Source organism: Pseudophryne corroboree, chromosome 2, assembly GCF_028390025.1.
Source record: "Pseudophryne corroboree isolate aPseCor3 chromosome 2, aPseCor3.hap2, whole genome shotgun sequence".
NCBI classification, from domain to species: Eukaryota; Metazoa; Chordata; class Amphibia; order Anura; family Myobatrachidae; genus Pseudophryne; species Pseudophryne corroboree.
The window spans coordinates 900,502,590-900,519,932 of record NC_086445.1 but is presented as its reverse complement, the minus strand read 5'-3'; the positions used below and the strand labels follow the sequence as shown (position 1 = coordinate 900,519,932).

Genomic DNA, 17,343 nt, shown 5'->3' with positions numbered 1-17,343 from the left:
AAGCATGAGGATACTAAAAGGGACATTATGGAAATGCTTAAGTAAACAGGAGAGTGTTGAGTCTACTTTTGAAGGATTCTATAGTTGGGGCCTGTCGCATTGTGCGGGGAAGTAAGTTCCATAGAGCCGGAGTCGCATGACTAAAAGCTTGACCTCCAGATGAATTACGGGAAATTCTAGGTACTGGTAAAAGTTCTTCATCTACAGATCGCAGTAATCGAGTGGGGTAGTATGGGGTCAGAAGATGCTTCAGGTACCTTGGGCCCTGGTCATGTAGTGCTTTGAAACTCAGTAAGCCAATCTTGAAGATGATTCGCCATTTTACAGGCAGCCAGTGAAGGGAGTAGAGTATGGGTGTTATGTGGCTAGAACGGGGCTGGTCGGGTAACAGCCTGGCAGCTGTGTTTTGCACCAGCTGTAAGCGGTGCAATTCTTTTGCTGGGAGACCAAGGTAGAGGGCATTACAGTAGTCCACAGGTTCTCAAACTCTGTCCTCAGGACCCCACACAGTGCATGTTTTCTCCTCATAGAATCGCAAGTGAAATAATTAGCTCCACCTGTGGACCTTTTAAAAAGTGTCAATGAGTAATTAATTCACCTGTGCACCTGCTGGGTTACCTGCAAAACATGCACTGTGTTGGGTCCTAAGGACCGAGTTTGAGAACATGTGCAGTAGTCTAATCGAGATGATACAAATGCATGGATGACTTTTGGCAGATCATCTGAGGGAATTAAGTGCTCGATTCTGGCTATGTCCTCAGGTGAAAGAATGAGGATTTGATTGTAGCCGATATAGGTAATATACAACCTGTACTAAAAAAATTCTACAAACCAATGTGTTTCACAAAGTAAAATTGATACTGGCACAATCTGAGGTTTTCAACAATGCTAATTTATGAAGTCAAATCAGAAAAAAACCCAAAAAACATTACACACATAAGGCACTCCGTTATAAAATACAATCAAAGACACAAACAGCAAATTAAATGTGACTGTTACTTTCAGTTTACATACAGTACGTTATATCTTACCTTTACAAAAAATATAAACAAGCAGGTTCGACTTCTCTGCTTGGATGGGAGAATATTGTTAATACATCAAAGCAAAGCATATATCTTTCGTCTGGCTAAAGTGGAACATTGTGTAACCGAATACTCCACCACCACCACAGCAATAACAAAAATTATCACAAGCAATATGAACTATAAGAAAAAGAAAAAATAAGATTTTACTCACCGGTAAATCTATTTCTCGTAGTCCGTAGTGGATGCTGGGACTCCGTAAGGACCATGGGGATTAGCGGCTCCGCAGGAGACTGGGCACAACTAAAGAAAGCTTTAGGACTACCTGGTGTGCACTGGCTCCTCCCACTAAGACCCTCCTCCAGACCTCAGTTAGGATACTGTGCCCGGAAGAGCTGACACAATAAGGAAGGATTTTGAATCCCGGGTAAGACTCATACCAGCCACACCAATCACACCGTATAACTCGTGATACTATACCCAGTTAACAGTATGATAACAACTGAGCCTCTCAACAGATGGCTCAACAATAACCCTTTAGTTAGGCAATAACTATATACAAGTATTGCAGACAATCCGCACTTGGGATGGGCGCCCAGGATCCACTACGGACTACGAGAAATAGATTTACCGGTGAGTAAAATCTTATTTTCTCTGACGTCCTAAGTGGATGCTGGGACTCCGTAAGGACCATGGGGATTATACCAAAGCTCCCAAACGGGCGGGAGAGTGCGGATGACTCTGCAGCACCGAATGAGCAAACTCTAGGTCCTCCTCAGCCAGGGTATCAAACTTGTAGACTCTTGCAAGAGTGTTTTAACCCGACCAAGTAACAGCTCTGCAAATTTGTAAAGCCGAGACCCCTCGGGCAGCCGCCCAAGAAGAGCCCACTTTCCTCGTGGAATGGGCTTTCACAGATTTAGGGTGCGGCATTCCAGCCGCAGAATGTGCAAGTTGAATCGTGCTACAGATCCAGCGAGCAATAGTCTGCTCAGAAGCAGGAGCACCCAGCTTGTTGGGTGCACACAGGATAAATAGCGAGTCAGTTTTCCTGACTCCAGCCGTCCTGGAAACATATACTTTTCAGGGCCCTGACTACGTCCAGAAAACTTGGAATCCTCCAAGTCCCAAGTAGCCGCAGGCACCACAATAGGTTGGTTCACATGAAAAACTGATACCACCTTAGGAAGGAATTGGGAACGAGTCCTCAATTCCGCCTTATCCATATAGAATACAGATAAGGGCATTTGTATGACAAAGCCGCCAATTCTGATACACGCCTGGCCGACGCCACGGCCCACAGCATGACCACTTTCCACGTGAGGTATTGTAGCTCCACGGATTTAAGTGGCTCAACTCAATGCGACTTCAGGAAATCCAACACTACGTTGAGATCCCACGGTGCCACTGGAGGCACAAACGGGGGTTGACTATATGCAGCACTCCCTTAACAAAAGTCTGAACTTCAGGCAGTGAAGCCAGTTCTATTTTGGAAGAAAATCGATAGAGCCGAAATCTGGACCTTAATGGAACCCAATTTTAGGCCCATAGTCACCTCTGACTTGTAGGAAGTGCAGAAAACGACCTAGCTGAAATTCCTCCTTTGGGGCCTTACTGGCCTCACAGCACGCAACATATTTCCGCCATATGCGGTGATAATGGTTTGCGTTCACTTCTTTCCTAGCTTTAAATAGCGTAGGGATAACTTCCTCCGGAATGCCCTTTTCCTTCAGGATCCGGCGTTCAACCGCCATGCCGTCAAACGCAGCCGCGGTACGTCTTGGAACAGACAGGCCCCCTGCTGCAGCAGGTCCTGTCTGAGCGGCAGAGGCCATGGGTCCTCTGAGATCATTTCTTGGAGTTCTGGGTACCAAGCTCTTCTTGGCCACCCGGAACAATGAGTATAGTTTTTACTCCTCTCCTTCATATTATTCTCATTACCCTGGGTATGAGAGGCAGAGAAGGGAACACATACACCGACTGGTACACCCACGGTGTTACCAGAGCGTCTACAGCTATCGCCTGAGGGTCCCTTGACCTGGCGCAATATCTTTGTAGCTTTTTGTTGAGGCGGGACGCCATCCTGTCCACCTGTGGCCTTTCCCCACGGTGTACAATCATTTGGAAGACTTCTGGATGAAGTCCCCACTCTCTCGGGTGGAGGTCGTGTCTGCTGAGAAAGTTCTCAGTTGTCCACTCCGGGAATGAACACTGCTGACAGTGCTAACACATGATTTTCCGCCCATCGGAGAATCCTTGTGGCTTCTGCCATCGCCATCCTGCTTCTTGTGCCGCCCTGTCGGTTTACATGAGCGACCGCCGTGATGTTGTCTGACTGGATCAGCACCGGCCGGTGTTGAAGCAGGGGTCTAGCTTGACTTAGGGCATTGTAAATGGCCCAAAGTTCCAGAACATTTATGTGTAGGGAAGTCTCCTGACTTTTCCATAGGCCTTGGAAGTTTCTTTCCTGTGTGACTGCCCCCAGCCTTGAAGGCTGGCATCCGTGGTCACCAGGACCCAGTCCTGTATGCCGAATCTGCAGCCCCCTAGAAGATGTGCAGTCACCACCACAGCGACACCCTGGCCCTTGGAGACAGGGTTATCCGCTGATGCATCTGAGAATGCGACCCGGACCACTTGTCCAACAGATCCCACTGGAAGATCCTTGCATGGGACTTGGCGAATGGAAATTCTTCGTAAGAAGCTACCATCTTTCCCAAGGCTCGCGTGCATAGATGCACCGATACCTGTATTTGTATTAGGAGGTCTCCGTCTAGAGACGCCAACTCCTTGGACTTCTCCTCCGGGAGAAACCCTTTTTATCCTGTTCTGTGTCCAGAACCATACCCAGGAACAGTAGACGCGTCGTAGGAACCAGCTGTGACTTTGGAATATTCAGAATCCAGCCGTGCTGTTGTAGCACTTCCCGAGATAGTGCTACTCAGACGAACAACTGCTCCCTGGACCTCGCCTTTATAAGGAGATTGTCCAAGTACGGGATAAGTACTTCGGCCATTACCATGGTAAATACCCTTGGTGCCGGGGACAGACCAACGGCAACGTCTGGAATTGGTAATGACAATCCTGTACCACAATTTTGAGGTACACCTGGTGACGAGGGTAAATAGGGACATGCAGGTAAGTATCCTTGATGTCCAGTGATACCCTGAAATTTTCCAGGCTTGCAATAATCGCCCTGAGCGATTCCATTTTGAACTTGAACCTTCGTATATAAGTGTTCAAGGATTTCAATTTTAGAATGGGTCTCACCGAACCGTCTGGTTTCGGTACCACAACATTTTGGAATAGTAACCCCGGCCTTGTTGAAAGAGGGGTACCTTGATTTCACCCTGCTGGAAGTACAGCTTGTGAATTGCCGCCAGTACTACCTTTCTCCGAGGGCAGCAGGCAAGGCTGATGTGAGGCAACGGCGAGGGGGAGTCGTCTCGAACTCCAGCCTGTATCCCTGTGATACTACTTGCAGAACCTAGGGATCCACCTGTGGGCAAGCCCACTGATCCCTGCAGTTCCCGAGACGCGCCCCCACCGCACCTGTCTCCACCTGTGGAGCCCCAGCGTCATGCGGTGGACTCGGAGGAAGCGAGGGAAGATATTTGATCCTGGAACTGGCTGACTGGTGCAGCTTTTTTCTTCTTCCCTTGTCTCTGTGCAGAAAGGAAGCGCCTTTGACCCGCTTGCTTTTCTGAAGCCGAAAGGACTGTACCTGAAAATACGGTGCTTTTTTTAGGCTTTTGTGAGGAAACCTGAGGTAAAAATTTTTCTTCCCAGCTGTTGCTGTGGATACGAGGTCCCAGAGACCATCCCCAAACAATTCCTCACCCTTATAAGGCAGAATCTCCATGTGCCTTTTAAATGCAGCATCACCTGTCCACTGCCGGGTTTCTACTACCCTCCTGGCAGAATGGACATTGCATTAATTCTGGATGCCAGCCGGCAAATATCCCTCTGTACATCCTTTATATATAAGACAACGTCTTAAATATGCTCAATGTTAGCAAATATTATTATCCCTGTCTTAGCGTATTAATATTATCTGACAGGGTGTCAGACCACGCTGCAGCAGCACTATTTATGCTGAGGCAATTGCAGGTTTCAGTATATAACCTGAGTGTGTAAATACAGACTTCAGGATCGCCTCCTGCTTTTTATCAGCAGGTTCCTTCAAGGTGGCCGTATCCTAAGACGGCAGTGCCACCTTTTGACAAACGTGTGAGCGCCTTATCTACCCTAAGGGATATCTCCCAACGTGACCTATCCTCTGGCGGGAAAGGGTACGCCATCAGTAACTTTTTCTTATCGGGGGAAACCACGCTTCTTTACACACTTCATTCATTCATCTGATGGGGGAACAAAACAGTGGCTGTTTTTTCTCCCCAAAAATAAAACCCCTTTTATGTGGTACTTGGGTCTATGTCAGAAAATGCGTAACACATTTTTCATTGCCGAGATCATGTAACGGATGTTCCTAGTGGATTGTGTATATGTCTCAACCTCGTCGACACTGGAGTCAGACTCCGTGTCGACATCTGTGTCTGCCATCTGAGGTAACGGGCGTTGTTTTGAGCCCCTGATGGCCTTTGAGACGCCTGGGCAGACGCGGGCTGAGAAGCCGGCTGTCCCACAGCTGTTACGTCATCCAGCCTTTTATGTAAGGAGTTGACACTGTAGGTTAATACCTTCCACCTATCCATCCACTCTGGTGTCGGCCCCACAGGGGGCGACATCCCATTTATCGGCCTCTGCTCTGCCTCCACGTAACCTTCCTCATCCAACATGTCGACACAGCCGTACCGACACACCGCACACACACAGGGAATGCTCTGACTGAGGACAGGACCCCACAAAGTCCTTTGGGGAGACCGAGAGAGAGTATGCCAGCACACACCAGAGCGCTATATAATGCAGGGATTAACACTATAACGGAGTGATTTTTCCCCAAATAGCTGCTTGTATACATATATTGCGCCTAAATTTAGTGCCCTTCCTCTCTTTTTAACCCTTTGAGCCTGAAAACTACAGGGGAGAGCCTGGGGAGCTGTCTTCCAGCTGCACTGTGAAGAGAAAATGGCGCCAGTGTGCTGAGGGAGAAGCCCCGCCCCCTTTTCGGCGGACTTTCTCCCGCTTTTTCTGTGATACTGGCAGGGGTAATTTTACAACTATATAGCCTCTGGGACTATATATGATGTATATTTTGCCAGCCAAAGTGTTATTTATTGCCCTCAGGGCGCCCCCCCCCCAGCGCCCTGCACCCATCAGTGACCGAAGTGTGAGGTGTACATGAGGAGCAATGGCGCACAGCTGCAGTGCTGTGCGCTACCTTGGTGAAGACCGAAGTCTTCTGCCGCCGATTTTCCGGACCTTCTTCGTGCTTCTGGCTCTGTAAGGGGGACGGCGGCGCGGCTCCGGGAACGAACACCAAGGTCGGGTCCTGCGGTCGATCCCTCTGGAGCTAATGGTGTCCAGTAGCCTAAGAAGCCCAAACTACCACCTGTTAGGTAGGTTCGCTTCTTCTCCCCTTAGTCCCTCGCTGCAGTGAGTCTGTTGCCAGCAGATCTCACTAAAATAAAAAACCTAAATATACTTTCTTTCTAGGTGCTCAGGAGAGCCCCTAGTGTGCATCCAGCTCAGCCGGGCACAGAAATCTAACTGAGGTCTGGAGGAGGGTCTTAGTGGGAGGAGCCAGTGCACACCAGGTAGTCCTAAAGCTTTCTTTAGTTGTGCCCAGTCTCCTGCGGACCCGCTAATCCCCATGGTCCTTACGGAGTCCCAGCATCCACTTAGGACGTCAGAGAAACGTACGATGATCCATATGAGTCAACATTTTGTTGAAAGCATTTGAGGCCAAATGAAACAGCTTCCAATTTGTACATGTGCCATTTTGTTACTGCATTTAAAGCAGCAATTGGTTGGTTTTGCCTTTAAAAAAAATTGCTGCTTTAAGTCCTGTAGAAAAATCAGCACTTTGGACAAATCAGACATTATTTTCACATACAGTTACTTGTATGTGTAAGAATGAATAATGACCTTCTGAACTTTACTATAATATAATCCCATCTATCACATTAATGCTAAACATTAACACTGTCAGGGGTGGTGTCCTGTATTTCCCTTATCTTTAGAAAAAAGTGATGAGATAGAAATTAGATTGTGTAATTGACTGTACAGTATATCAGCTTCTAACTATCATTTATCAAGAACAGTCTATAACATGATAGCTATAACCGGATTGGTTGCTATAGGCAACTACTCCACATACTGTTTATAACATTTAATACATTTCCCCCTTAGTCATTGCTAGTGAGGGACTGAGCAGGGAAAGGCTGATGATATGACAGGGAAAGATGCATTGCTGCGCTTAAAGAAAGCACTACTAGGTAAAACTTCAGTTGCACAATTATGAAGGCTGTATACACATAGGGGGTGCTCCATATCACATGAATGTCATTCCTAATTATCATACAGTATGATAGGGATCTCTCACATACAGAATGTATGTATGATCATAGAACAGAATCTAGTAGAACTGAATTGAATTTGGCTGTCCACGTGTGGCCGAACCGGAAATTAGTCACCTGGAGCTTGGGCCATGTGGACAGATCTTCTGTATGAGATCCTTAACTAAGTTTATAGATATATTACCTTTTTGTAGATTACATGCCCTATATTGAGAGTATTGTAAAGCCATAAATAAATGTGTATATATTTCATTTACTCTCACTTTTTATTCATGTTCTGTATTGTAATTTAATACCACATGAAGGACAGGGCCTAATACATATCATAGGACAGGGGTTCTCCAACTATTTTATTCTTAGGCTCCCCAAAAACGTGTACAACAAAACACCCATCGGCTTGCTTCCTATATTTACAGTATTACAAGCTGCTCATTTTGTATTTAACCACATATAACGCCACAAAACACAGATTTTGATACATACTTGAAAACATTTTGTTCCATCCATGATGGAAATATATAAAGAACAACTTTGTGTTTATTCCCCCTCACTCTACTCTAGTTTCCAGCCCTTTCCCCCACTCCTGCACTAAACAGCTCCCTCTTCTCCTCCATCCATGCCATTGCCTGTACAGGTGGGATGTTTATTGGCATACACAGCCGATTAGCAACAAGAGAAGAAACTTCAGCTGTCCCACAGTTGAGAACCACTGTCTTAAACTACTGTATACAACTGCCACTCTACCTATGAAATGTAAGCGTCTGCTACTGCCGCTCTATGGGCCTAATTCAGATCTGTTAGCTCGCTAGCGTTTTTCGCTGTGCATCGATCAGGTAACTACTGTGCATGCATATGCACCGCAATGCGCAGGCACGCCGTACGGTTACAAAGCGGATCGTTGTTGTGCACGGGTTCTAGCGAAGAAACCATTCGCACAGCCGTTCACAAGGAGATTGACAGGAAGAGGGCGTTTGTGGGTGGCAACTGACCGTTTTCTGGGAGTGGTTGGAAAAACGCAGGCGTGTCAAAGCGTTTGCAGGGCGGGTGTCTGACGTAATTTCCGGGCTCGAATAAGCTGAAGTGATCGCAGCGGCTGAGCAAGGTCAGAGCTACTCAGAAACTGCACAAGCTTTTTTTGTACAGGGCGGCTGTGCACGCATTCACACACTTGCAAAGCTAAAACACAGTCCCCTATAGGTGGCGTCTATCTGTTCGCAGCGCTGCAAAAAATAGCTAGCGAGCAAACAGATCCGAATTAGGCCCTATGTATGAAATGTAAGCGTCTGCTACTGCCGCCCTATGTATAAAAATGTAACTGTCTGCTACTGTTGCTCTACGGGGGAAATCCTATTCCCTGTGAAGCGGGCGAGTTGCCATTGTAGCAGCGCATGAACTCCAGGAATGGTATCCAAACTGCACCCCCCCCCCCCCCCCCCAAGAGTGTGACATGTAGCTGCACTTGCTCACGGCAAAGGTTTATTGCGGGGAACTGGATTCCCCCTACATATGAAATGATAGCGGGTATAAAAAGGCAGTGAATTAACGCATTTGTCTGAAAACGAGATTTATGATAGCCTTACCATTGTTAAATCTCTTTCTGCGAGGTACACTGGATTTCACAGGGAAAAACATTGGGGTGTACAGTTGGATCTTGATCCGAGTCACCGACAGGCTAAAAACGTTGACTGTTCCCAGGATGCACTGCACCGCCTCCTCTATATAACCCCTCCTCCTTGCTTGTGCCATCACCATTCTAATCCATCTGGCCAAAGTTTGCTTGTTTGCAGGCCAGCCACGTTTGTGAAAACCAAACAGTCCGAAAAGGGAATCAGACCTCCGAATGGAGGCAGCCCTCTCCACACACAGAGCCCGTACCACATCCGAAGACCTTTCTTTGGAAGACAAACCAGGAGAGATAAAGGGCGGAACCACAATCTCTTGGTTAAGGTGGAAAGATGACACCACCTTAGACAGATAACCAGGGCGAGTACAGAGAACTGTCCGGTCACAATGAAATATCAGGAAGGGCGGACGACAGGACAAAGCGCCTAAGTCCGACACTCTTCTAGCAGAGGCAATAGCCAACAGGAAAAGGACATTCATAGTAAGCCATTTCAGGTCCACCGAATCAAGAGGCTCAAAGTGAGACCCTTGCAGGGCATTAAGGACAACAGACAGATCCAATGGAGCCACAGGAGGGACATAGGGAGGTTGTATCCGCAAGACACATCAGGTATGAACATCAGGAACAGACACAAGTTTCCTCTGAAACCACACCGACAAGGCAGAAATATGAACCTTGAGGGAGGCCAGACGAAGGTCTAAGTCCAGGCCTTGTTGCAAAAAAGCCAGAAGCCATGGGGTTCTGAACTTGTAAACATTGTAATTCTTAGCAGCACACCATGTGAAGAGTTCCAGACCCTGTAATAAATCCGAGCCGAAGTCGGTTTACGGGCCTTCAACATAGTTTGGATGACCGCCTTAGAGAAGCCTTTTGCCCTCAGGAGTGACGCTTCAAGAGCCACCCCGTCAAAGCCAGTCTGGCCAGGTCTGGGTAGACACAAGGGCCCTGAACGAGGAGGTCTGGGCGTTGAGGAAGTAGTAGAGGACGTTCCATCGACAGACCCTCCAGGTCTGAGAACCAATGCCGTCTGGGCCACGCCGGAGCGACTAGAAGTAATATTCCTCCTTCTTGCTTGAACTTCCACAGAACCCTGAGCAGGAGTGACACTGGAGGGAACACGTATGGCAGTCAAAATTTCCATGGAATTGCCAGTGCATCCACGAACGCTGCTTGAGGATCCCTTGTCCGTGATCCGAAGTCCGGAACTTTGTGATTGTGTCGAGATGCCTTCAGGTCTATGTCTGGTAGGCCCCACTAGTCCACTAGGAGTTGAAACACCTCCTGATGAAGGCTCCACTCTCTGGTGTGTACATCTTGACGACTGAGGAAATCCGCTTCCCAGTTGAGGACACCCAGAATGAACACTGCCGATATTGTTGGCAGATGGCGTTCCGCCCAATGAAGAATTCTGGACCCTTCCATCATTGCTTTCCAGCTTCGAGTGCCGCCTTGACAATTTATGTACACCACCACGGTGGTGTTGTCAGACTGTACTTGAACAGGCCTGTTTCTTAACAGAGGCAGGGCTAGAGTCAAAGCACTGAACACTGCCCGCAGTTCCAGAATGTTGATAGGGAGGAGAGACTCCTCCTTGGTAGATGAGCTGTCATCACGGCCATGACCTTGGTGAAAATCTGAGGGGCCATAGTCAGTCCAAACGGCAGAGCCCTGAATTGATAATGGATGTTGCCAATAGCAAACCGCAGATATTGCAGATACGAAATGGCAATAGGTATATGCAGGTAAGCATCCTGTATATCCAGGGATACCATGTAGTCCCCAGGTTCCATGGCCAGTACAATGGAGCGCAGTGTTTCCATACGGAACTTGGAAACTCTCACAAACTTGTTCAGTGACTTGAAGTTGAGAATAGGCCGGAAAGACCCATTGGGTTTTGGCACTAGAAACAGGGTTGACTAGTAGCCCCTCTCTGTTTGGGAGATAGGCACCGGCACCACCACTCCTGTCTCCAGGAGGGATTGGACAACCAAGTGTAGAGCTTGCGCCTTCAACGGGTCCGATGGGATGACCGTTGCGCAGAAATGGCGAGGCGGACAGCTCTTGAAAGAGGCCGCGTACTCGTGAGAGACAACTTCCTGCACCCACGCTTCAGAAGTGGTCCTTAACCAGACCTGGGTGAACTGCAGGAGTCGGCCTCACACCCTGGGGTCCACCAGGGGGAAGATCTTCACCAAAAAGGATGTCTCCGTTGAAAGGGAGCACCTCCAGAGTCTTCTTAGAATCTGAGGTCCACCTTCCAGGACCGCAACCATAGAATCCAGCGAGCCAAAATAGACGTAGTGGATGCTTTGGAAGCCAGAATACCTGCCTCAGAGGACGCCTCTTCAACATAATGGGAGGCAGTGGTAATATGAGACAGACACTGTTTGGCAATGTCAGAAATATCCTGAGGTAGCACTTCCTCCAGTACCTGGACCCACGCATCAATAGCTTTTGCAGCCCAGGAGGCTGCAATAGTGGGCCTGTAAATTGCCCCAGTTAGGGAATAAATACACTTCAGGCATTCCTCCACACGCCTATCTGTCAGCTCCGTCAGGGAGGTGACAGTTGTGACAGGCAGAGAAGAGGAAACCACGATCCGTGCGACATGCGAGTCGACCGGCGGTGGCGTTTCCCACTTGTTAGTTAACTCCGCAGGGATAGGAAAATGAGCCAAAATCTTCTTTGATAGGGCAAACTTCTTTCCTGGGGAGACCCAAGCCTCTTGACGTATGTCAATTAAAAGGTCAGAGTGAGGAAAAACTACCTTTGCCACCTTCTGACGCTTGAATTTATCAGGCTTTTTTGATGCAGTAGTGGGATCAGCTTTATCATCCCTCTGGAGAACCATTTTGATAGCTTCCACTAATTCAGGGACATCAACCTGAGGTACATACTCCATCAGAGTCCGCTGAGTCAGAATCAGTCGGATCAGTATAGGCCCCATCTTCATCAGAAGTAGTATCTGAAACATGAGTGGATTGAGAGGAGGAAATCACACGCTTAGAGGGCCCCTTAGCCCCAGAGGGCTAAGGTGTAGACTTATGTTTAACCAAGGATTTATTCAAAACCTGTATCTGGTTGGATAGTGTGTCTGCCTAAGGTGGGTTAGCTACAGGGACAATTTGTGGCTGCAATAGCACAGGCAGTCCGACAGGGAGCGTAAGACGTGTTCCCAAAGTATTTAACATACAAGAAAAGGCGGCCCACGGTGGCTCTTGGTTGGCCACAGGTGGTGTGGGAGATGTAAGGGACCCAGTCCCCACATCCCCAGCAGCAGGTTCCCCTCTTGGTAAATCTGTGGAAGCAGCACTGCCTGATGCAGGAGCGTCCACGGAATTCCCGCCCTGTGTGGCAGACATTATGAAGAATGTAGCCGTGGGGCAAACTGTACAATATAGCCAAACAATAGTAATACCGCAATCCCCTGGTTTATGTGCTAATAAAAGCAGGACACAAACAGAGAAATGAATCAGTATGGGGTGACTGAAAATACACCAAAAATACACTGAGATGTATAGCCTGTGTAGCACTATATATGTATATTTATATTCAAATAAATGTGGACCCTGACGCACTTATCCTCACAGGGTTCAGAATATAGTGATAGCAAGGGTGTGATACACTTGAAAAGGAGAGCACACACAGTAGCTATATGGCACACTCAGTCACAAACACAGTGCAGGAATAATGTACACAACAATAATACTGCACTGGACAGGCAATTTACATACAATAGCAGATATGTATATGCAGAGAGATATAACAATGCACAGCAGTACTGGATGTATATCACAGAATAATTGTACCACCTATTCTGTCAGCAACACACTTATTTCTTAACTAACACAGTCAAAGGACAGGTAGAATACTCAAGTGTCCTATATAAGCACGGCGCTGGAACAGGCGGCTATACAGAGGAGACAGCACCCAGCAATCCCATAGAGAGCGGCCCTTAGCTAAAAATGGTGCCAGGTCTCAGCAGGGAGTGAGGGGAAAGTGAAAGCAGCTCCAGGGCGGGAACATCTGCAGTAGATGGCGCCCGGAGCTGGGGGGAGGGGCTACAGGCAGCGCTCTATCCCCACAGTGCTGGAATTCACCACCGGTACTTAGTGGAGACTAAAATATATGCCTGTGCTCTGTTTACTGCCCTGGTGTATATCGTGGGGTCCCTGAGCAGTACAGTGTCTACGCCAGCCGTGCGGTCCATCTCCCATGGGCCGAACGCGAATCGTGATTTGTAGCCGGCGGGTCCCCCTGGGGGGACCCTCTTACCTCCTCCCCAAGTCCTGCAGCCACGTGATCCTGGAGATGATGCAGCGGCGGTGTGCCAAAATACCGGTGCGTCTCTGCTGTAAGTACCCGGGAACCAGGTCGTGGGAGTATACAGCGCCGCAAAGGGGAGGTGATGGAGCCGCAGCACAGCATGTCTCCCAGACAAAGAAGTGCTGCGGCTCAGTCAGCATAGTAAAAGCTTTCTTCATTTTTCAGTCTTCAGGCAGCCCCCTCTGTTAGTGACCTGCACTGCAGGCACCAACTTTAAAACTGAGCTCCTGTGCACGGAGGAGGGGTTATATAGAGGAGGCGGTGCAGTGCATCCTGGGAATAGTCAGAGTTTTAAGCCTGTTGGTGCCTCGGATCAAGATCCAACTCTACACCCCGATGTTATTCCCAGTGTACCCCACTGCAGAAATCAGTAATATCAACTATGTAACTGCCTCACCATACTGTATGTGCAAGATAATTCCACCCAAAACCAAAAATGCAGTTATGGGGATAATATACCAAGTAAAACCTGGTCCCGGAACTAGCTTACATTGGGTCCACCACTAACTGGAAGGACCACAACATGTGGTGCACGTGCGCCCAACATGCTGCCTGTCTAAATAAATATGGGGTCAGGAGAAAAGAAAGGGTGGAAGACATCCCAGGATTCTCCCCGCTCCTGCAGCCTTTCTACTTCATATAAGATACTTAAATATACAATTTCTCCTAATTTACCTTCTAGCTGAGCGAATCCAAATTCAGATACACCTCAATGTATGTTTTATAAATGAATGGCTTTCTGCAGGTGTATAACCGATAGTTCTTAAAATTAAAATGTCAAACAGCACTTGCAGAATATTATCCTTACATAAATTACAATTGGTCCGAGAGAGAATAGAGAATTTGAAGATCAGTGTCAGTAAAGCTGCATCCTCCCAGCGTGGGAGAGACGGGAAGGGTCTGCAGGGAAATCCGCAGTATAAAACCACTCTCCATTTGGGGGTTATCCATAACATGTAACAATTTATTTCTGCAGGGTGAATTGGTCGATAAATTCATTTTGCTCAGCTTCTACTTTACAAAGAGCATCATACTCTATTCGGTATCTGAAAAACAAAAAAGAATTAAGGAAACATGACTACGTTTATGCAACGAACAATATCTCCTACAGATGCAGACCTGATATTAGACAGAGGGATAGATTTAATGATATGTGACACGCAGGATTGCATAGAATTCTGGATCTTCCTAAGTGCCCTAGTTATACAGTGCTGTGATTAACACCAGTTAGCTGAACAGTGAATGTAGCTCTGATTAATAACACTAAGTGGCGCCCTCAGGACTAGAGTATGAAAAAAAATGATGAGCCTCTTCAAATCTTCCCCCTATTGAACCCCATTTAAAGCAGGGAATTATTGGCTTACACATACAGTAGCAAAGATGCAGGAACAAAAGCAAAGGGAGGGGAGGTCAGTGTTCCCCGAAGGGTTTTGGAAGAAAAGATTTTTCAGTAAATAAAAAAATATTCCTATCAGTCACATGGGCAATGCAGACTGATACAGTATGTCCCAGGGCAGGGTTGGCACAATAGTAGATCAGCACCTGCACAACTATGCTGCTGACGGTATTTACACTGTAAAGCATGCCTCTAGCTGATTGGGGTGACTGAAGAGAGGTGCGGGTGATGGGAAAGAAACCTAAAGTCTCTGAATGTTAAACACTGAACTAGAAGCCAGACATCACCAGGATTGTATCTACAAGCAGCAAGGAATTATATACATTCTAGTAGCTATATCCTATGACAGCGACTTACACTGCTAGGAGAAACGCTGCTTCCTACGCCAGGCGGGGTGTGTGATACTCTAAGAGACAGCGGGTTAGGATAACTCTTATACTGAGGCTCTACAGCAGTGATGGGCAACAGGCAGAATTCCCAGCTAGCACCTGCAGTCCTTCATGTTTAGTTGTCATATCTGTTTATTATAGATTTATAATTAATGGTCATATATTACAGATTCTCTTTTGCATTGATTTCATAAACTGAGATTAAGAAAAATATGCTGCCCTTTTGAAGGGTAGAGTTCCAATGAGGCCCCAGAAGCATATCAGGTCATCTATGACTCCTCTAGAAGGACAAGATGGTGTACTGGCATACTAATAACAAATCCCCCATGGGGCAATCAAGGCTTACACGCAATATCCATCTCACAGGAAAACCAAATGTACTCTTGATATGTGAAATGCAAGAAACTAAGGAGTCTAATTACTAAGCCTTGGAGAGAGATAAAGTGGATGAAGATAAAGTACCAACCAGCTCTTGACTGCCATTTTTCAAACACAGCCTGCAACATGACAGTTAGGAGCGAATTGGCTGGTATGTTATCTCCATCCACTTTATCTCTCTCCAAGGCTAAGTGCACAGAGCCCTAAATACAACATCCACTCACACAGCTCAAGGACCAGAGGGTCACAAGTGCCCCTAGAAGGTAGCTGCATAGAGAAGACATCTTAGAGACCAAGCATAAACCAGAACTGATCCTGATGATAGGAAATGTATGGGAGCAATAGCTGCAAGCATTGTGCAGTTAGGGAAGACCCAGAGGTCAAGATGGAGATTCAATGCAAGGGCACCCCAAGTGAGGCTAACGGGTCTATTAAATTACTGTCTGATTTTTTTATAAAGTCGGAAAAAACTGCACTTTCCGACTTTTTTAGGTCAAATGTGGATTCGACCTATTCAATTATAGTGCAATTTTTCCAACTTTTAAAAAAAAACAACTTGTCGGAAAACACGTGGATCGACGGATCAGCTGCGGATTTACATATTTTGTCGGATTTGTGGGCGATTCCGACAGTTTTTTGGCCCGTTTCCGACAATGTCATTCCGACTTTAAAAAAAATTGGATCAGCATTGACGAAAACCGGCAAAAACCTTTCCACAAATTGAATACTGAACTGTCAGATCCTCTCCATCGGAGAGGATCCGACATGCATTGAATAGACCCCTAAGGGGTAAATTTACTAAGATGGGAGTTCTATTTAAGATGGGATGTTGCCCATAGCAACCAGATTCTACATCTTATTTATCTAACACCTTCTCGAAGATAATACGTGGAATCTTATTGGTTGCTATGGACTACATCCCATCTTAAATAGAACTCCCATCTTAGTAAATTTACCCCTAAGTATGGTCATGTTACTGGTCAGGCTGCATCTAATTATCTGTCACCTCGTCAGGTATGAAATGTGCTATTATAAGTTCAAGATGATGGAAAGGGGCAAAAGGGCTATAAGGAGCAGGAAAACATCTGTGAGGGGATAGAAATGATGGTGTATAAAATAACTTACATGTTCTTACAGGACACATCCAACTATCACCACTTTATTTTTCATTATTTCTTCTTACAAAAAATAGATTTGTGGATTTAATGTATGAAACCAAACAATAAATAAATCTGTATTTTAATAATGCAAATGTAAAATAAAGCTGGTGTAAAAACAAACTTACCTTACCAATTATTTATTTATTTATTAACAGTTTCTTATATAGCGCAGCAAATTCCGTTGCGCTTTACAATTTGAAATAACAATAACAAAATGGGTGATAAACAGTTATAGAGGTAGGAAGGCCCTGCTCGCAAGCTTACAATCTATGCCTACTAATAACAGATTCAAACTTTTTAACTTTAGACTTTTTTTTTCTTTTTGAGACTTTCTTTTTTATTTGTCACTCTGAATAGATCTGCACTCGCTGCATAATACCAGTTTTAAGGGGTTTATAGTAAAATCACTTGACTGTAACTGAGCTGATGGGCAAGCTGCATGTGCCAAACGTTTACCCCAGGAGGCGTCTCTCCGAGTCTCCCAGACACAACAGGATACAGTATGTAAATGTTAGCTGTATTTCAGTAAACACTCTTGTGTGCAGCTCTAATGCACAGGTTCCCTAATGCTG

General features: G+C 46.5%; 1 protein-coding gene across 5 annotated transcripts in view; it reads right to left on the bottom strand.

The window, feature by feature from the left end:
• The window catches only part of IFT20 (intraflagellar transport 20), a 120,661-nt gene that overhangs the window by 127 nt on the left and 103,191 nt on the right, over window positions 1-17,343 (bottom strand). For 4 of the 5 annotated variants that reach the window (XM_063956040.1, XM_063956044.1, XM_063956043.1 and 1 more), the window contains exon 5: window positions 7,746-14,494. In XM_063956040.1, the coding sequence (XP_063812110.1) occupies window positions 14,413-14,494 (82 nt within the window). In that variant the 3' untranslated portion in view covers window positions 7,746-14,412. Of the gene's footprint in view, window positions 1,203-7,745; window positions 14,495-17,343 lie in introns of those variants that run through there. The other variant, XR_010241527.1, reaches the window with a different exon arrangement.